Here is a 21,090-nt window from a genome sequence, read left to right as displayed (position 1 = left end):
CACGCTATATGCATGTAGCGTGCATTATAGCACAATAAGCTTAGTTTACTACTTGTGATGTATTACAAATTACGAGAAATGGGATCAAGTAGTTTGTTCATGATGATCTGGGTTTTAGTTTTTAATCTGAGAATCAGAGAAAAGGGCCAGGCTAAAGGCGAGAGTTTTTACAAGTCTAATTAGCAGGGTTATTATAGGTCAACTAAATAAAAATAAACATTAACTGAAATAATACAAAATACATAAACTTTATTTTATTTTGGCTATTGTCAAAGCATAATTTTCATTTAGTTTAACTTGATTTATAGGGCCTAGGCTACTAAAATAACTAATAACAATACAAATAAAACGTAGAACTATATAGGCATATTTTTTTAAAGAAAAATATGGCAAAACAATAAAATAACTAAAATTTATCTAAAAAAAAAAGAATATTTGCTTCTATTTTCTCTTCTTGTAGCTCAAATAGAAATGCCAAGGTCATGGTTTGATTCCCATAGAAAGCAAAAACTAATAAAATCTTGAATGCAATATATGTCGCTTTGGATAAAAGCATCTGCCAAATGCATAAACGTAATATTTAAAATTTTCTAAACTTAAGTCTAAACTTAACTTGAAATTATTTTAATTCTAAATTATATATCCATATATATATATATATATATAATTTAATATAAAAAAAATAACAACAGCAATACAACAACACTACGCAAATACTTCAACAGGTTAAAGATAAAATCATTTATTATTTTCTTTTTTTAATTATAATCTTTAATATGATGCAGGTCTGAAACAGAGATACCTTGTAAAACCTTGAAAATAAAAAAATATTAACATCTTCATGAAATGACTTGCTTAGTATCAAAGCTGCCATAATTCACAATAAAACATCCCTAATTTATTGGGTATAGTATGAATGTCCCCATAATGAACTGGAAAAATCAGGTATACTCACAACTTACAGACAAGACACATTATTACAGACAGTCTTAAAGGAATAGTTCAAATAGTAAATCAGTCATCATTTACTCACCCTCATGTTGTTCCAAACCTGTATGAATTTATTTCTTCTTTATGGGGCCCATCAACTGTTTGGTACTTCTTTTGTGTTCAACAGAAGACAGACATGCATACAGGTTTGAAACAACTTGAGGGTGAGTAAATGATGACAGAATTTTCATTTTTAAGTGAACTATCCCTTTAAGAGAATCTGTGAATCATGTCTTTGCTGTTGTGGAAAAACGGTTTGCATTGTACTGTGAGTTTCTTAAACAATTTATTTTCTGGCCACAAAAGGATTTAAAGGCTGTAGGATCATCGCAAACACTTTTCGTTCTGTCAGCCGTCAGCTCAAGGGTGTAGACGGAAGCGTGTCAAAAGCGGCAGGTGGTCAGAGGAGTTATGCTGGTTGGGAAGGCCATTAACCTCATGGAGTTCATCTTTCCCCACCAGGGCTAACCTGCCCAAAAGCTGCAGACCCTTCTCTGATGGCACACTGCATTCTGGGTAAGTGGAGGAAAAAAAAAACACTATGGTAACCAGCAGCAGCAGAAATTTTGCTGTTGAATGTACTGCACTGCAGCAAACTGCAGCATCACGGGTCACATGACTACAGGAGTGGTGATGTAACATTTACATTGATAGTCTAGTGGCATCAGCTTCTACTTTGAGGATATACATATTCATGTGGCGACACAATAGCTGTAGTAATAAATCATTTGAATGAAATGTTACATTACACAACAACTATCGAGTATTTCCTAGGAAAGATAATAGTAATGTAATGGTCAAACCTGCTTGAGCCATCTCATCCCCCAGAGCGGCGGAGTAGAAGATGTAATCGACAGTGATGGCTGTACGTGAGTGACATGTGGTGATCTCAGATTGACCGCTCTCTTTAAGGTGGTGGGAGTACGCAGAGGTCAGCTTTAAACCGTGCTCTATGCTGGGCTCGGTGAAACTACAAAACAGATCACATGAGAAGAATGATTACTGTTAAAAACATTTCAGTTCGACACGCTGACAAATTTCTTCACCTTAAATTTGCTGAACAGCACTGACTGTCAAGATTTTAAAACGTCAACAGTTAAGGAACATAAAAAGAGCTACAGAAACTCGGGGTAAGGGTTTATGTGAGTGAATCAAGCAAGCCACTGTAGAGATATATAGGGATTTATATTTACCCATCCAGTTCTGTTTGCTCCAAATCCTTCAAATCAGAATCTGTGAAAATAATTCAAACTAAATGTTAGCAGCTGCATATTTAAAGCTATTCCAGAATGCATTATAGCTGGGACTGCCTCTGTTTAAATCAATATTACAGTTTACTACACTGCAATGTATAGTAAGACTAAATGTCAAATTTGCTTTCAAAGTGCATATAGTGGCCCCAAAAAGTATTTGGACACTTAAGCCAAATAAAGTATGTACATATTTATATATTTTGAACCAAATATATATTATTTTATATATCATTTGCCTAAAGTTTAAATAATAAAACAATAGATATATTGGAGACATATTTGGATGTATTTGGACACTAGATTAAAACAGGTGAAGTAACATCAGTTGCCCTAAATTACAGAATACATGCATTAAAAATCATTTTTCAACGACACCAGCTAGTTCAAATTCACTGCAAAAATTACTAAAATGGAAGTGTTTGTTTTTTGAGAAAAGGTCTGGCATCATTTATTTTCACATGCCACTTTGTTTGATATTTTAATCTAGTCTTATAACAAATATACATTTGTATTTATGACATAACTGTATGAGGGTTACTGTATTTACTCTAACTGTTAATAACAGAGAAGCAAAAAAAATCCCCATAATGGTTATCATACAGTACCATTCAAAGTTTGGAGTCAGTACGTTGTTGTTGTTTTTTTTTTAAATAATGTTTTACTCTTATACAGCAAGGATGCTTTAAATGGATCAAAAGTGACATTTAAGGCATTAACATTGTTAAAAAAATATTTCTATTCCAAATAAATGCTGTTCTTTTAAATAGAAAACATCTAATATTCCTAAAATGTTACAAAATATTACTTTTTTTTACAGTGGTCATTAGAAATAACATTTAAAATATACTGTGGAACATAATGTTTGTTGTTACAGTTTTCAAATGTTCTTGGAAATTATAATTATTTGTTTATATTATATTAGATGTAATAAGGGCTGAAAGGTGACCTGTTGTTTGGCTTTCGTACTGGCACTGCTGAGAGATGCCCAGACTTTTGGGCCAAATTGGCACAGTAAGAATACGCTGCCCTCTTGGGTTCTCCTCCTGTCCTGACACCTGCAAAATCAAGTCAGAAAATTCAAGAGATGCCAAAACTGTGGCTGCATCCGAAATCGCATTCTTCCCTACCATATAGTAGGCAAAAAACAGTATGTGAAAAAAGAAATATGTCCAAATTTACAGTAGCCTACTCGTAGACAAAAAAAAAAATCGGACGCAGCCATAGTCTGAAAAATAAAAAGCAAGGAAATGCCTCAAGATTCTCTACCTTCCCAATAGTTATGCCATCATAGTCCAGTCTGCTGTCCTTAATAAAGCGATACAGGGGAGACCAGGGAATGGAGTTAAAATCCCCACAGAGCAGCACAGGACAAACGCTGCTGTCAGGTAACTGGGCCACCTGGCTTATCTCTGCCAGCAGCATAGCCAGCTGGGCCAGTTTAATGTCCCCGCGCCTAGGGTTGTACAGTAAATGTGTGTTGGCCACACAGACGTTGGTGAGAGAGCTATGGGGGTCGATGGGCCGCAGCAGAACAATCAGGCCCACGTTATCACGGTCCAGGAGAGGGATGCCACGCCGGAAATACTCCACAGGATGACAGGAGACCAAAGAGAAGCGCTCACGTTTGAAGACCACAGCACAGCCGTCAGGCTTAAGTCCCGTTCTCCGTTTGTATTCACAATGGTATCCTGTTTTAAGGGCAGAGAATTGCGGTGTTAAAAATTAAGTCCTATTCCTCAATATTTATTAAATAAAGTATGGTTAAAAAGTCTAAGTCCACTTGTAATATTTTATTTTACAATCAAAGTTTTTTTTTTTTATTATTACAATAACGTCATAATGTTTCATTGTTTTACATTTTGAAAATCCCTAAAACTTGCCAGGTTTACACAAGATTTGGAATCCCAGATTTTCATGTGAAATGGGCCAGTAAGATTTTTATTTTTATTTTCAAAGAAATTAATGCTTTCAGCAAGGATTCGTTAAATTGAATAAGTGACATAACACATTTACAATGTATGTTACAAATAAAACCTTTTTCAAATAAATAACCTTCTGTTCATCTCAAAATCCACAAGAAATATTAAGCACCACTACCATTTTGTTGATAATGAGAAATGTTTTTTTTGAGTCGATTATTATATTAAGCTTTGCCATCACAGGAAAGAGATATCAAGGAAGTAAAGCAAGTACCTAAAGATTCTAGCGAGGGTTTGATTTGTTGTTTATAGTGGTCCTCTTGCACCTCCTGCAGGCACATTATCTACGGAAAAAAAAGTTATTGCAGATATTTTAAAGAAAATTATCCATTCTTGTCCACTGAATATAAAAACAAAGCATCGTTAGGCATCTAACACTTAGTCTTTTTAATAACTCTGCTAAATGTAATCTTAGCACATATTAAAATCAATGTATTTATTTGTCATACTGCACATTATAACACCTCATTTTCTCCTGCATTTAAAATAATTGAGTTTTCATTTGAATTTATTTAGAGAAAATAGTATAGAATTTTAACACCTGACATTTACCGTTATCAGTCATAACATGAATGGCTTATTGATATTAGCCGGAATTTCAATATCTGTGTATCCCCACCATTACATAAAAGGCTTTCCATGTATAATGTATACACTCTAAAGTTAGAAATTTGCTGGCAAAGAGTTCGAGTCAGTCAGACAGTTCTGAAGGGCACACAAATTTTATCCAGCAATTTTACCTAAATAAGTTTTACGCGGAAATGATGAAAAAATTCGAACAAATGATTATTTCAAGAAAGGCCCATTCACTTACATCGGCGCTGTGTTGTTCCAGCTCTTTGATGATGTTTGAAAACCTATGGCGCCAATCCAGAACGGGAGGATTACAGTGCCTGTAAAGGTACGTGTTATCACAGAGCAGGTCTTGCGAGAGGATATTGTAGGACATCACAGAAAAATCAAATGGCCGTTTTTGTTCCCCCCCTTTCGCAGATGCAGCATTACAAAGCTGAGAAAGATCCTCCCAGTGTCTCTTCAACTCTGTGAAGGAAAAAGATTATGGATTTGGCTTTTTATGCACAACAACATACCAATACATCAATATGCATTAAAATGAGCATCCAAATCATTCACCTGGTGTGGCTTCAGTCCACTCTGGGCTTGAAGAAAAGTTCCCAGGAGGCACTGGAATGCCAGTTTTGCGTAGCCATTCAGGACTTCCTTTAGGACTCCTGCTGCCATTTGGAGGTGAGTGTTGAGATCTTTCCCCTGCCAGCCTTCCATCCGCGCTCTTCCTCCTCTTAGGAGGTGGCTCCTGGTCAGAGCGGTCCATCAGAAATGCAGAAAGGTGAAGGCCCCGTCTGGGTTGAGTGTGTGGCAATATTTCAGATCGCCTCCAGGAACTCCAGTTGTACGGATCCGGAGGTCTCGGAGGCCTGTTGGAGAGGTGTCTGACAGTGTTGAAGGAGGAAAAGGGATGCTGCCGGTGAGGTGGTTGTGTCCACCATAAATGACTAGGCTGATACCAGTGGTTGTAAACGGTCCGAGCTGGTGGAAAGCCCACTGTGCTCAGGTAACGGCTAAACATGGGATGACTGCAAGAGGAAAGAATCATCATAAATTATAAATAAGACTTTTTATTAAAGCAGTTATGTATTGTAAATGTGTTTATGCTAAAAAAAATTTCTAACATAGTTAGAAACTAAGCATGGAAATCAAGTCACTCATGCTTTTACCTGTGGTTACAGTAGTTATATAAACAATTCCAGTTAAACTGAGCAATTGCAATCAATAAATGAGCACAATGAACTGTATGTAAGTTACAAATAAATAAAAAATGACCTAATTTACGACATGATATACATTTGAATGTATTTATTTATCGAAACATTCCATGATATATTTAATAATTTCATTATTTTTATTTAGTCTGTTAAAAGCCTCCATAATTATGTTGAAATGTTAAAATAGATCATAGTATCATGCCGTTTTGCTAGTCATCGGCATAGTCAAAATTCACAATCCATATGAACTTACTCTGGAGATAATCCTGGTCGGACATAATTAGAATTAGTGTGTCGAGGCATGTAACGTCCTCTTATCGTAAAACGACTCTTTTTAGCAACATCTGAACTGAGTGAAACCAGAAAACTATTGTGAAAAGACGTCTAATGTTGTTACATGCTAACACACACAACAAACACAGACGATCATGGCGTTTGAATATGACGTCACCAGCCATGTCCGAATCTCGTGAATGAATCATTCTTTAGAGTCGGATCTTTTCTATGAATTACTATCAGCCGAGAACCAGTACCGACAAATTTGTTAGCCGACGCTTGGATGCACCGATGATTTGAGTGACGACGCGAAAAGTAAGTTACTAAAGCAATTTGTAGAGCCTTCACGACATTATATAGAAAAAATAACAGTGCTATTAAATTATATTCACCAATATTCATTTTGTCACATGGTAGACATGCCTATTCTTGCTTGCCTCTCAATTTTTAGCTCTGCATATGTAGTAGTTACAGTAGACAATAGACAAACTATCATTAGTCAGCTGGCTGATGATGACACCACTTATATACTTAGAAATTGCAATGAATAAAGACCAACAAACAAGATGTAGGCTATAGCTAAACTAAATATCGACCTTAAAAATGAAAACCCAAAGAAAAACCCAATTCTTGGCTGAGAGACTTGTCGATAAGAGGAAGAATTTTACTCTCTAAAGCTGAAAGATGGTCGAGACTTATTCCTTGGAAAAAGCTTGAAAGCATGTTAAATTATTTTGTTTGGAAAAATAAAAGAATTGTATTATTACTTTAGGCCTATTAGAAAAACTGTAAAAAAAAAAATATTTCATTTTGCTACCTTAATCAACACCTTAAAATTAATTGGCTTAAAATGTCCTCAATAATCCCTCTTCAATTTGGAATATTATTCCTAATTATATTTTCTCTAAAGTTGGTGGCCTGGATTTTCTCCTACTTTAAACTATAATGTTACAAAGATCCCTATCAAACTTTTTATAATTTCCATAGCAGATGCTTTTGACCTGGTCCCTAATACACAAACTAACATAAACAAATTACTTATGGAACTATAAGGATATTCTCTACAAGAATAAATCACTTTTCTTTGACAACTGGTTCAAAAACAACCTTCTTTTAGTTTTTTTTTAGTTTTTAACATTTACTCACATGTCAGACAGTTCAGATTTTTTTACAGAAATATAAAATTCCTATATAACTGCTAATGAATTCGCCATTGTTTCCAATGCCATTCCCTATGGAGTATCTTTACTCTTGCAAGGGACATTCCCATGGCCATGTAGGCCTACTTACCTTTTGAACTGACACAATGATCAGAATGAAATCTATGCTTTTCTGTAGAGTGACAAAAGAATAATTATATAATAAGAGCTATTAGAGATAATATAAGATTCCTTGTGTAATACCATATTTGAATAATATTGTAGATAATTTGTGGAGAAAGTATGGTCTTTGCCTCATAAGTATCTGCTTATCAATAAAGTAAAATAAATAACATTTAAATTAATTCACAAATGTTTTGTCAGCAAAAAAATGCTGCTTTTGTCACTCTTCTGAGGAAGATGATAATTCACTTGTTATTGTACACACACACACACACACACACACACACACACACACACACACACACACACACACACACACACACACACACACACACACACACACACACACACACACACACACACACACACACACACACACACAGAGAGAGAGAAATTTTGGTACACTCTTATTTTGTAAGATACTTTTCTTTCTGTTTTAAAGAGATTTTCTTTGGATTGTTTGACTACTCAAAAAAGAGAATAGGGAAATATTACATAATTAATTTGTGTTTCCTACTAGCCATATATTTTAAATACATAAACAAAACTTTACTGGTTCTAAACCTCTTTTTTCTCTATTCAAAGATGATCAGACCAGTAGCCTATATGGAAAGTATCCAAATATCTGATCCCAAAGCTGTGAATACTATCTTCATTTTTGTCATTTTCTTAATGTGTAAATGTATTACATTGTTGTTGTTGTTTTTTTGTTACCCTGACAACACATCTGTATCTGTATCTTTTTGTCTTATTTGTTTTGTTGTTTCCATGTTCCCATCTGTATGGCCTTAATGCTTTGATGTTTTGGAATGTTTAACAAAAAAAAAAAAACTGATCGAATGAATCGATTCGCGGAAAGGATTCAGATTCGAACTATTCATGACGGAAAGCATTATGTGACAAAATACTAGAACGGTCGGTCCTCCACAAGCAAATTTGTTAGTTACAGTAAATCTGTAGATTCTGTATACATCTGATTGTTTTTGAGCAGACTGATGATAACCCTGGGCATGGAACTGCTGTTATATCAAGGCTTGATCGATAGAATAGGCCTATTCATTAAGATTTGCGTCGCATATATAAGTAAACGTCCACTGTAGCAGTTGAAATCGCGTTTTACTTACCGGTGCATTTTACAGATAAAACAATGCAGCAGTGTCGATAAAACACACCGCGGAACTCTCGATCCATCCAGATATTAAATGATTGTTGTCGGTGTCGCAGTGGTGGAATGCTCAGCTTGTCGTCTCTTGTCTCCCTGTCTGTCTTCTCTGTCCGTATGGTTTCGTGCTGTTGTTACAAAACATTTGTGCGAAGCTTTTCAGATGCAATGGACCAGTCACATCTCGAACGTTTGGCCTTTTCTAAATATTTATTTATTTATGCTAGTAATTTGTGACTCATATAGTATATGTTAAATTATGATATATGTTATCCTATCAAGACAAAATATTTGTAGGCTACCTATTATTAGGGGGTACAAAATAATTCATCTGGGTTCAATGGGTTTAAATGTAGGCTATTGTGTGAACAAATGTTGTAACCACTAGGTGTCACTCTTGTACAGGTGAAACAGGTGAAAAATTGGAATATCGTGCAAAAGTTCATTTATTTCAGTAATTCAACTTAAAAGATGAAACTAACATACAAAGTGAGATATTTCAAGCCTTTATTTTTTATATAATTTTGATGATTATGGCTTACAGCTATGAAAAACTTTTCACAATATTTTAATTTTGAATTTGGGGTTTTCAGACCATAATAATCAGAATTATAACAAATAAAGGCTTGGAATATCTCACTTTGCATGTAATGAGTCTATATAATATATTAGTTTTACCTTAAGTTGAATTACTGAAATAAATGAACTTTTGCACAATGTTAAAAAAAATTGAGTTTCACCTGTATTGTAGATCCCGGGTCAAACTCCATTTACTCTACTACTCAATAAACAAATTGCCTTTTCAGAATTGAAATGGTTAACTTTTGTCATTCTTAAACTTGGGTAAACAGAATCCTCGGTTATCATGTTTCATATTTCACACTGTTCATACATTTGTTGTCAGGTAAACACTGGGATTATTAGCCATTAGCCTAATGTGTAAATGTTGCCATGTAGATCTGCTCTAGTGTGTTAAGTTTCCTGAAACATACAACAAAAGTAATAGTATGTATTTATTACTCCTATTATAAATTAAAGTCATCGTGAAATCATAAATTGTGAAATATTGCAGTATTTATTATAAATGATTTATCTGTGCACATCTTTTTTTCTTTCATCAACCTGCTACTCGAATGAGATCAACAATAGCAACGATCTAACAATCCAATCAGTTATCGATAGAGAAAATCAAGTCCCCGCCCTACCTATTCTCGTTCGAGAAGCTGTTTCACTCTGATATACTTCACAATAAGGAAGAAAAGACCATCACATCTTTCATTTCATGGCATGCTGACTTTAATTTTTTTCCAACTGTACAATGCATATGATTATTTAATAAGTTAAACAACTTGGGCGGTTTATAATTGGTTGTCTGATTCCAAAAATTGTAGAAGTATAGAAGGTCTCTGTAGCAGGTATTTAAGACCCAGGGTTTTCAGAATTAGAAAGAGCTTTATTGCTAAGTGTGCAGGAATTTACCTTGGTATTGAAGCTTCCAGTACACGCATAAAAATAACAAGACATAACATCTAAGATAAAAAAATATAAAAAAAGTTTAAAGACACAATAGGTATAGTCAGAATAAACATTTACCGATAATGAACATTGCAGTATTGTGAATAATAATATGAATAGGATATTGCACAAAAAAGTTGCATTTAACTGTTCAAGAGAGAAATAGCCTGTAAGAAGAAACTGGTCCTGTGTTTAGATGTTCTAGTGCCGTCCGGATGACAACAGTTCAAGGTTGTGGCCGGGGTGAGTGGACTCTGATGTTTTTACCTGCCCCTTTCCTCACTCCGGAAGAATACAGGTCCTGGAGGCTGGGAATGGGGGCACCAATAGTCCTTTCCACACTCCGGACAGTCCGTTGTAGTCTCCTGATTTGGTGCGTGAACCATACCAGACAGCTAGATATTAGATCAACACCGGACAGACCAGCTTACTGGTGGAGAGGAGACAGTGATGTAGCCAATCAGTGTATGGGGATGATTAGGAGGCCATGATGGACAGAGGACAAGGGGCAAATTTGGCCTTGATGCCGGGGTTACACCCCTACTCTTTTTCAAAGGACATCCTGGGATTTTTTTAATGACCGCGCACGCGCGCAGTGAGTCAGGACCTCGGTTTAACGTCTCATCCGAAGGACGGTGCTCTTTGATAGTATGTGTCCCCGTCACTATACTGGGGTGTTAGGACCCACACAGACCACAGGGTGAGTTCCCCCTGCTGGCCTCACTAACACCTCTACCAGCAGCAACCTGGTTTTAGGAGGTCTCCCATCCAGGTACTAACCAGGCTCAGCCTTGCTTAGCTTCAGTGGGCAACCAGTCTTGGGCTAGGATGATATGGCTGCTGGCATTATGGAGTCCCACTATGACTGTCCCACTTCAGTGAGATGGCAGTGCCCAGAAACCTGAATGACTCCACTTCTTCCACAGTGCTGTTCATGATGGTGAGTGGAGGGAGTGCTGGGGTGTTCCTCTTCCTCCTGAAGTCCACTATCATCTCCACTGTTTTGTGTGTGTTGGGCTCCAGGTTGTTATTACGACTGCCCCAGACAGCCAGTTATTTGACCCCTTGTCTCTATGCAGACTCGTCACCCTCCTGGATGAGGCAGATGACTGAAAACAGAGCTGAACACAAAGATTAATCAAACTCATAATCCTACGGATTAACTTGTGTTCCATATTTCCGATATTGCTGGCTAATGTGAGCATCAGAATTTTCCTAAAACAACGCAGTCACGGTCCCACAAATCCAGACCTTTCTGTTCCCTTTAATAAGGCTGTTGATCAACACTCTCCCGCCATCTGCCTGGCAGCATGACCTTACCCACCGACACACTCCATTAGCTCATATTGCTCTGTGCATTTGCTGCATAAATACCAGTTTTATGAGAACATTTCTTTAAAATCATTATTTGGAGAGGCTGTCAAACCGACAAGTAAATAAACAAATAAGTACACCGAAATGTCTTCATATACTAAATATAAATTGGTTGGGTGGAAGGTGTAATTTGGCGTAAAAACGTGTTGATCAGGTTGACACAGCAAGGGACATTAGAAGAGGAGGTGTTGTGCTGTAATTGGAGGCAATACTGGGAGAAAGACTATAATTAGGAGACAGTAAACTGCAACATTTTGTTAAAATGAGCTGATTTTTTAGTTGTTTTTTTTGCGATGTCTCAGAAAGGATTCATTATTCTTAGTCCCTTTTTTTAAATAGACATGAAAAGGCACATTCCGAACTTAAATGTTTGTAATTCAAGAATGCTTTGGAATATAGACATAAGATTGGTCTTGTTTTAAAGAAGACATTTGGCAGATTTTTGTAGAAGTGAAATAAATTAAGAAAGTTAAACAGAAAAAAGTTATAGAAGTTTGAGTTTATGAAAATGTACAATATACAAAATTTAATTATTCATATTTTATATAAAATATATTTTTTCAAAACCTGGGCGACTCTAAAACTGCAAAAAAAAATAATCAAAGCCAAAAATCTGAACAAGTTGTGTTTCAAATTTTAGGTTGATATAAAAAAAAAGAGCTTTCAGTAAGATTTTGTTTGGGCGCAGTACCAAACTTTTTTGTTTTTCTTTATATTTAAAACATTTTCAGACCTTTTTTTCTAAAATAATTGAATGGATGCTATGTTTTGAACTCTTGGCATGAAAACAAACTGAGGTTTTACCATTCTTTCATGATTTTTCATTTATCACTATTTCAAAATAAAGGTCTGAACACACCTTAGGAGTATGAAAATATTCTTGTTGCAAATTGATAAATTACAGCTTCTCTGTAATTTATTTTGAAAATCAGTCACCAAATATGAAAACTAGAGACTGTAAGCTTTCAAATGATATATAGTGTGTCAAGATTAGTTTAGGTTTAGTAAAGGATATTACTATTTTAAATATGTAATAACTTTGGGCCCAACGGTGGGCAATTAACAGGTTAACATTTTCATGCAAACCCCTCCAATTATTATTATCATGCAAAAAACCCAGGGATGAAAAATTAACAGCTTCTTTTATAACACTTGTCAGCCTCAGCAGTTTTGAGGTTCACCTTGGTCCTTTTGGCCACACATACATCAAATATTAACATCTGCAGATAACCGTGAGGCAGAAGGCTCAAGAAGTGTCACGGTAAATGGGTCAAAGTAGACGGAGATCTTGCATAAATTTAGTCTGATGTGTGAAATGCATTTTCAAGTCTTTCCTTCCCCAAGGACAGTATGAGGAAAAGGTCACTGAGAAATGAGACACTATGAAAAGCAATGATTCTCAATAAAGATATGCTCTTGTTTTAGACCACCAACAGTGCACTGCAAAACTGTGGATGCCACAGGAATGAAACATCCAATATTTTGCAATATTTGAAATACTCATTAAACTAGTCGGCCAATTTTTCCACCAATAAACGCATAAAGACACATTATTATGATTAACACATCTATTGTATTTAATAGCGATTACTCATTCTCCTCTTTAATGTTCAGTGCTCTCATAGTTATGATGAAATTAATTTCAGCCTGTCATGTGTGTAACGCAACAGAACACCGTTTGAACCTGCCTTTCTGTCGTTTTGAAGGCCCGCAGGTTTATTACGATTCAGTCTTTACGCGAAACATCAGGTGTCAGGCGTAGATGCAGATTAGTAGTTTAGCGAGCAAAGGCTATTGCCATCTCACTCTTTAATAGGATCAAGCTGGAGTGTAAAATGTGACTTGAATTAAAGTATAATTACCTTACAGCAAAGACAAGCCACCAGCGGCTCAGATGTATTGATTTAATAGTAATCGAGTGTGACTCCATGTTCAGCTGGTTGGAAATCGAGCCGCTGTTTAATCTGTTGTTTTATACCATCTTTGCAAAAGGACCGATCCTCAATCATGTTCGCATTTTCACACATGTAAATATTATTATAGGAATAGAAAATGGATTTTTGGCTCATGTTATGCTACAAGGTTCTATACAAGACATTTTTTTTAATAAGGAAAAATATACCCGATATAAATATACATACTACCATTCAAAAGTTTTTGGTGAGTAAGATTTAAAAAAAGAATACTTGTACACTCTAAAAAATGCTGGGTTGTTTCAACCCAATTTTGGGTCAAATATGGACAAACCCAGCCGTTGGGTTAAATTTTTTAATTACATTTTTAACCCAACGTTTGGATTTGTCCATATTTGACCCAAAATTGGGTTGAAACAACCCAGCATTTTTTAGAGTGTATTCAGCCAGGATTCATTACATTGATCAAAAGTGACAGTAACAACATGTATAATGTTACAAGATATTTCTATTTCAAATTAATTCTGTTCTTTTGAAGTTTCTATTTATCAAAGAATCTATCAGGGTTTTGGCAGAAATATTAAGCAGCACAATGTTTTCAACATTGATAATAATAATAAATTAGCAGTATTAAATCCAAATATTAGACCAGAAATATGTTATTCTTAAATTGTAAATTATATTTCACAATACTACTGTTTTACTGTATTTTTGATCAAATAAATTCAGCCTTGGTGAGCATGTGATTCTTTGACAGAATTGACTGAAACATAATACAAACACTTTATACAGTAAGAAACCATACTAAGACATAATACTAAGAAAAGTATTTACAGTGTACAATTGTGTGAATTGTCAAACCATCTCATATTGGTTAGTTGCTGCTTTGGGGATAGTTTAAGATGGAACAATTCTGTTTAGGATGTTGAAGATGCCCTTGCATTAGCCATTGTTCAAATCTGACGTCCGAGTGACACAGACAGGTCTAAAGGATGGCAAAGGTTGAGGTTGATAGATAAAGAGCAAATCTTCTAAAATATGAATTCTCTCTCTAGCCCTGCAAGCAACTCGTATCCCTGACAAATCTCCTCTGGAGTATTGGGCAGATCAAAAATAAATCTGTATTCTTCTCATTATCTAGAACATTCACAATGTTAAAAAAAAGAATATTCATTGAGCTCATTATCATCCTGTCTCGTAGATTTAGCTAAGATTAAATGTATTATGAATGAAACGATTGATTAATTTGATATAGAATCACAGATAACCTTTGTGTAGTTCAGCAAAAGATTGATATCGTTCAAAAGTTTGGGGTCAGGAAGATTTTTAAATGACTTTGAAATCTTATGCTCTCAAAGATAGTATTAAAAAGTTTAGCTATATTTTAATATTATATGTATATTGTGAACTATTACAATTATAAGTAACTTTATATATATATATTATACCTTATTTTTATTTATTTTTAAATGTAATTTATTCCTGTGATCAAAGCTGAATTTTCAGCATCATTACTTTAGTGTTCAGTGTCATGATCCTTCAGAAATCATTCTAATATGCTGATTTGGTACTCAAGAAACATTTATTATTTTTATCAATGTTCAAAGTTATACATTTCGTTTTGGTTTCTTTCATTTATTAAGGTTTACAAGAATAGCATTTATATTAAATATAAATCATTTGTAACATTATAAATGTCTTTTTTGTAACTTTTGAAACATTTAAAATTCCTTTCAAAAAGAAAAAATAATCTTACTGACTCCAAACTGTTTAACGAATAGGCTATAGTGGGATATTCTAATTTTACACATATAAAATATGTCCCAACTAGGGTTCCCCCAGTGAATCTCAGCCATTTCCACCACTGTAGTAGTGTATGTATACTGTATATAGAGAAGCTGAATGCCTGTTATCAAACGCGTATGCCTTTGTGATTGTGTTTCTGTTAAAAGTATGTGTTGTTTCAGTAGTTAAAGAACTAATCATGTTGATTGACAGCACCAGCAAACTTCACTGACCCTGTTCATGTAATCAATCTGTTTTCGTGGCCCTCTGTGGCATATCTTAAGCACAATTTGGAGAGAACTCTAAAAAAAACAGTATGTGAGACATCAGAATTCATTACTGTTGATTTTTGTTGAGTTGTAAGTGCAGTGAAATGTATTCCATACAAAAGTGTCATATTTAATTTAGAAAATGCTGTGAAACATGAATATAAATGGGAATTAGATGCTTGCGTGAACTAATTCCCAGGCAAACAGGCCACTTCAGTTTGTAATTTTACCTTCCCTTGATATAAAAATGTCTGAATATTGTGGGATAATGCAAACAAGAATATACAAAAAAATCCCTGGGGACCAGATTATGCAAGCGCATGTCCGTACGTTATGTTAAGACGCTTCTGATTTAAATGTGCGATTACGTAACCATCATGTCATTTCAAGAATATGCACAGGTTAGGGAATAGTTTACTCAAAAATCATTTAGTCACCTTCATGTCGTTCCAAACCTGTATGACTTTTATTGTGTGGAAAGAATGTTGGTGACCAAACAGTTTTGTAACAGCTCTTTCTTGGTGATGATGATGATGGCGGTTTGTTTTGAAGAGGTGTTTCTTTGAAGGATGCTGTACAGGAGACAACCTAGATTTGAGGTCATCTGTTGCAGTTTCGCTCCGGCTCTATAAACGCACTAGGAAATAGAACCCTCTGTGTTACGGGTTCAGAAAAGTGTGATTATCCTTCCTTACCGCTTCTGCTTGCAGCCAGAGTCTGTGTAAATAAAGACAGTCTCACTCCAGAGGGCTGTTGTGTTGTGTTCTCTGTATGAAATGTTAATGAACTGAGTGATACTGAGACCCTCTGGTTCGTTTGAGGCAGTGGAAGTTCTACATTGTCTTCAGCTCTCTGACAGCCGTAATGTGTTCAACCGTTGTCTCAATTTCCAGTTGATTAATGTACCAAGAAGTGGGAATGCATCCTTCCCTGTAGGGAGGGGAAACGCATGCCAATTTGAAGTGTAATTTCATGCACTTCTACTGAGGCATTCAAATGTGTAAAAAAAAAAAAGCTAGTATTCTTTGCGGGATCAAGCGGCTGGGTAAATGGGTTTGCATGATCTGACAGCTGTACTGTGGTACGAGGCTTTCATGAAGGTGGTTTACTGGCGTTTGAAAGACCTGAGCGATCCATAACCAAACATCAGTGCATCAATGCATATTCTCACCAAGTTAATTTCTGCTCAGGATTCATGTGCGGTGTCAAACAGGCATCTTGTTCTCTGAAATATTCATTTTGAGCTCCAATAGACTTCTGATAAAATGCACTTCATGACAGATTCATTTCCGATGGAACAAGCAATAATGTGGGGTACATTTAAGATGTTTTCATTTCCTTTTCCCTTTTTATCACATCCTCAATTCCAACAGGCATGAATCTTAACAGGCAATCTGCCTTGATGTATACTTGGAAGTGTTTTTGTATTCATTCTCCTGAGCTGCAAGACCAGGCAACACAGATATGTGACTATAGGGCTTTTAACACTTGAAACAGTGAACCCTGGGTCATTCTAAACCCCAGGTAAATGGAATCCTGCTAACTTGCTTCAGGTTTTACATTTCTCATAATTTACCCGAGGTTAACAATTAATCCTGGGTATTCATAAGCTACCAGTTCACACTGTCAACCTGGGTTAACGTTCTTATTTGCAGTGTCAGTGATTGGACAAATGGCACATGTATGCTTCCATAATGACTCTAGCATGCGCGTCATCATATCCTATTTATTGCCGACTTCACTGTCAAGTTTTTCCTAAATGGACTTTTCACACTATAAAGGTGTGAAACAGTCTCTTTTTCACTTCAATTGACCGTTCGCAAAGACCCGCCCCCCTTAGTTACTGTCGCTATGTCCGACAAGCTACGCCGCTCTCACACCACACACCATGTTCTCACGCAGCGAAAAATACATTGCGGAGCAGAGAGGACACTGACAACGCGCTGACAGACAGGACAGACCAGGTTACTTTTGATATTAAACATATTAAACAAAGTCTCACCTTTCAAATTTGGTAATTTTTAAAGAAATTTAAACAATAAATACCGTTTTGTGGCTCTTTAATGTGCCTGACAGATCGCTGTAGAGCATCAGTTAAAGCTGCTTGTGAACCGATCTTCTCTTCCTTCTAGTAAATTTATCACTTCAAATAAACATGAATGAACATCAGAAGGAATGTTGTTTTAACCGCTGAAAGGCGTCAGTACACTCCGTTTTTCAAGTTCAAATCCTCCCATGTTAATCTACTAACTCTCCTGACTGCTTTGTCGGACAAAATGGCGGATGGCGAAGTATGATCGGTCAGATCACCTGTCAATCAAGCTCCCTGCGAAGGGTCAATTGTTGCGTTTTCTGTCACCATTTAAAAAAAAATGTCCCCTCAAATGCTGAAACTACTGTTTATACAACGAATGAATATATGTGGCACGCTATTGGTTGTCAGTTGCTAAGCATCCATGTGTAACATTCTAACACTGCATTGTTTGATTTCACACTGTGAGTAGACTGTAAAAAAAAAAGATGTATGACGTGTCATATTCCACTGTAGAAAAATTAAGCCACTGTAGTAGAGGAAATGGGCGATGTTGACGTGACGATTTCGTAATTTGGAGCCAGAGTCTGCGCAGTAGTGATTCTGAGCTGTAGCCGGCCGTGGTATTAAGGTCCTTCCCACACTCCCACAGTTTCAATCGCAATGACGTTACACCCCATTTCTATAGTCTCAAATAACTAACTTCGATTACATGGAGAGAGTGGAGTTTATGACCTATGCTGCAGCCAGCAACAAGGGGGTGATCGAAATGTTTTGGCTTTACTTTTCAGGACGTGTTCGGCACACTTGCAATGTACAAGTTTGGCACAGCAATGTGGGATTAATATTACGAAAGTGGTGCTATCCCTGCATGCTTTCGAGTAGGTTTCATAACCAACCCCGGTGCCAACCCCCGCTTCTAAATTACAAGTGTGAAACGTTCCTTTACCCCTGGGTTAAAAGCGGAATAGCGTTTAGAATGATAACCATGCACAGCCTGGGGTTAAGCGCAGTGTGAAAAGCCTTTTTGTGAGTACACAACACTGTGAGCAAAATGAATGAATTAGTCAGAAATTTCAAAATTTGTGAGATGTGGGATGTGAATTTTTTTTTTAAAATCCATTGAAAGCACGATAAAGTTGTGATCGTCCTCCAAACTTGAGTAGAGTATGAAGTTCATTTGGTGACTAAGCTTCGCACATTTATCATCCCGCTGTTATGCTAGCCCTGACTGTACCGTGTGTCAGAGATGTGAGAGGAGGATATCAACACATCCGCTACAATCCAGTCTCTGCATAATTTACAGGACTGGGAACTTAAAATAGAGCCGGGTGCATTTGCAAGACCTTCTCCTGCATAACATTTGTCATACAACATCCAGAGACTGTAGAAATAATGCATACATATATTTAATTAAGAAGAGGCTTGCATTGGAAGCCATTACTTTTAATAAGATTTTCAACTGACTTGTTGTTGCATTGGATAAAGCTGTCTGCTAAATGAATAAATGTAATGGTATATTGATCAATAGATAAATAATTCTAAAATTAATTGATATATTTATTCACATCAAAGACAAAAATACTGAATTGGTTTAATTTAATTATTGGTTGAATTAAGAGGCTCTTTGTTTGATTGGTTTATATGTGACTTTGGTAAAAGATGCTACATACATTACATTTAAAGGGTTAGTTCACCCAAAAATGACAATTCTGTCATTAATAACTCACACTCATGTCGTTCCAAACCCCTAAGACCTTCGTTCATCTTCGGGGCACAAATGAAGATCTTTTTTATGAAGAGCTTTCAGTCCCTCCATTGGGAGCAACACAATTTACACATTCAAGGTCCAGAATGACAGGAAAGACATCATTAAAGTAATCCATGTGACTCTCCAGTGGTTTAACCCCAATTTTATGAAGCGACAAACGTGCTTGGTTTGCTTATAATGTACCTCTATATTTATAAAATAATAATATCCAAAGCGCGTTCACAGAACAACTTCTGGTCTTGAGTCAACAACACGCATGCGTCGTGGTGCTCAGTCTACTGGATTGCAGGTAAATATTTTCAGAAATAAAGTGGTAAATTATGTTTTTTATGCAAACAAAGCACTTGCGTCGCTTCATAAAATTGAGGTTAAACCACTGGAGTCACATGGATTACTTTAATGATGTCTTTCCTATCATGCTGGACCTTGAACGTGGTAGCCTTGCATAGACTGTCAATGGATTAACTGTCAATCTCAGATTTTTGTAAAAATATCTTCATGGGGTGAGTAAATGATGACAGAATTTTGGTGACGTTTTTTCGGTGAACTAACTGTTTAAGGTAAGCTTCTTTTTTTTTATAATATAAAATATATGCATTTCAAAAAATGATAATTTTTTTTGGATTTCATTTTTTATGCATTTCAAAAAAATATTTTTTTTTGGAGCACCAAATCAGGATATTAAAATTATGTCTGAAGGATAATGTGGCACTGAAGACTGGAGAAATGGCTGCTGATAAAATATATTAAAATAGAAAACAGTTTTGAAATGTAATAATATTTTCAAATATTATATATTTGCTGTATTTTTCTGATAAATGCGCATAAGAGACTTCTTTAAAAACGTTTGAACTGAAGTGTTATTGAGTTATTAGTAAATTGCACAGAAACACATACACATAGTTATAGCTTACCAAGATATTTTTAAATCAGCTGGACATTCACATTCTTCAATATTATATTCTGAACAAGTCAAGTAGCCCAAATTCTTCAGTTCAGACAGATCAACTTTCAAACGTGCGACATCGCAATGCATCTTGATAATTGTGCATTTGCTTTGTATCTCTGTTTACCCGGGGTCGATAAGCAATATGCTTACAGATGGATGTATTCATTTTAGAGACACTGATGGATGAGAGCAGGGAAGAAATCAATCTCTCTTTCCTTTTAGGTATTGATCACTTGTTCAAGAGAGTTCAGTGTATCGGGACACGTATTAGAGGCCAGGATGTGAGGAAGTGTAAAGATGTTTAAATCAGTGTTGTTAAATGTGTGACAGTGGGTTTTTATTAGCCTTGTGTCTGTGTCTTTACGGCTTCAGCACATTTATACGCATATAATAGAGTCGATCATGTAGAAAAGCACATAATGTGCGTGGCTTTGTTTAAAGCTTTTGAATCCACTATAATGTGTCCTATACATTTTTTTTCTTATTATAAGTTCATTAAATTAAAAAGTGAAATATGAAACCATAGAAATGTGAATGCATTGCAGTATTATTGCTAAGTCCATTTTATTATCATTATAATCATATAAATATATCAAACCAATATATAGTCATCCGGAACTTCTGAAACATATTACAAAAAAAACCCCAAATAAATAAACTCTATTTGAGCATGATTATTTGTTGCCATTTTCATGGAAAGACACTATGAAATCCTT

The 21,090-nt window shown here is 35.7% G+C and overlaps 2 protein-coding genes across 4 annotated transcripts in view; one reads left to right on the top strand and one right to left on the bottom strand.

The window, feature by feature from the left end:
- Positions 1–715: 715 nt before the first annotated feature.
- Positions 716–8,937, bottom strand: angel2 (angel homolog 2). 2 transcript variants are annotated; one of them, XM_079639012.1, is made up of 9 exons: positions 8,729–8,937; positions 5,357–5,817; positions 5,037–5,263; positions 4,437–4,506; positions 3,510–3,931; positions 3,190–3,298; positions 2,184–2,223; positions 1,794–1,960; positions 716–1,502 (listed from the first exon to the last, which is right to left on the bottom strand). In XM_079639012.1, exons 1-9 carry the CDS (start codon positions 8,734–8,736, stop codon positions 1,351–1,353), a joined length of 1,656 nt encoding a protein of 551 aa, XP_079495138.1. In that variant the 5' UTR covers positions 8,737–8,937; the 3' UTR covers positions 716–1,350. The 2 variants fall into 2 exon arrangements, with proteins under 2 accessions (XP_079495138.1, XP_079495137.1); XM_079639011.1 differs by lacking the exon at positions 8,729–8,937 and adding an exon at positions 6,260–6,481.
- The window catches only part of galnt14 (UDP-N-acetyl-alpha-D-galactosamine:polypeptide N-acetylgalactosaminyltransferase 14 (GalNAc-T14)), an 86,978-nt gene continuing 72,391 nt past the window's right edge, over positions 6,504–21,090 (top strand). For both annotated transcript variants that reach the window (XM_079639016.1, XM_079639015.1), the window contains exon 1: positions 6,504–6,597. The gene's annotated coding sequence lies outside the window, so the exon portion shown is untranslated. The remainder of the gene's footprint in view (positions 6,598–21,090) is intronic.

This window comes from Phoxinus phoxinus (assembly GCF_949152265.1).
Source record: "Phoxinus phoxinus genome assembly, chromosome: 16".
Taxonomy (NCBI): Eukaryota; Metazoa; Chordata; class Actinopteri; order Cypriniformes; family Leuciscidae; genus Phoxinus; species Phoxinus phoxinus.
This window is presented reverse-complemented; position numbering and strand designations above follow the sequence as displayed.

Bases quoted from the DNA above. Each gene is read 5' to 3' on its own strand.
- angel2 (XM_079639011.1), bottom strand. From the start codon at position 6,309: ATGCCTCGACACACTAATTCTAATTATGTCCGACCAGGATTATCTCCA. The intron at 3,299-3,509 runs GTAGAGAATCTT...TTGATTTTGCAG, and splicing joins ATGGCATAACTATTGGGAAG to GTGTCAGGACAGGAGGAGAA. The intron at 2,224-3,189 runs GTCACCTTTCAG...TTATTTTCACAG, and splicing joins GTACGAAAGCCAAACAACAG to ATTCTGATTTGAAGGATTTG.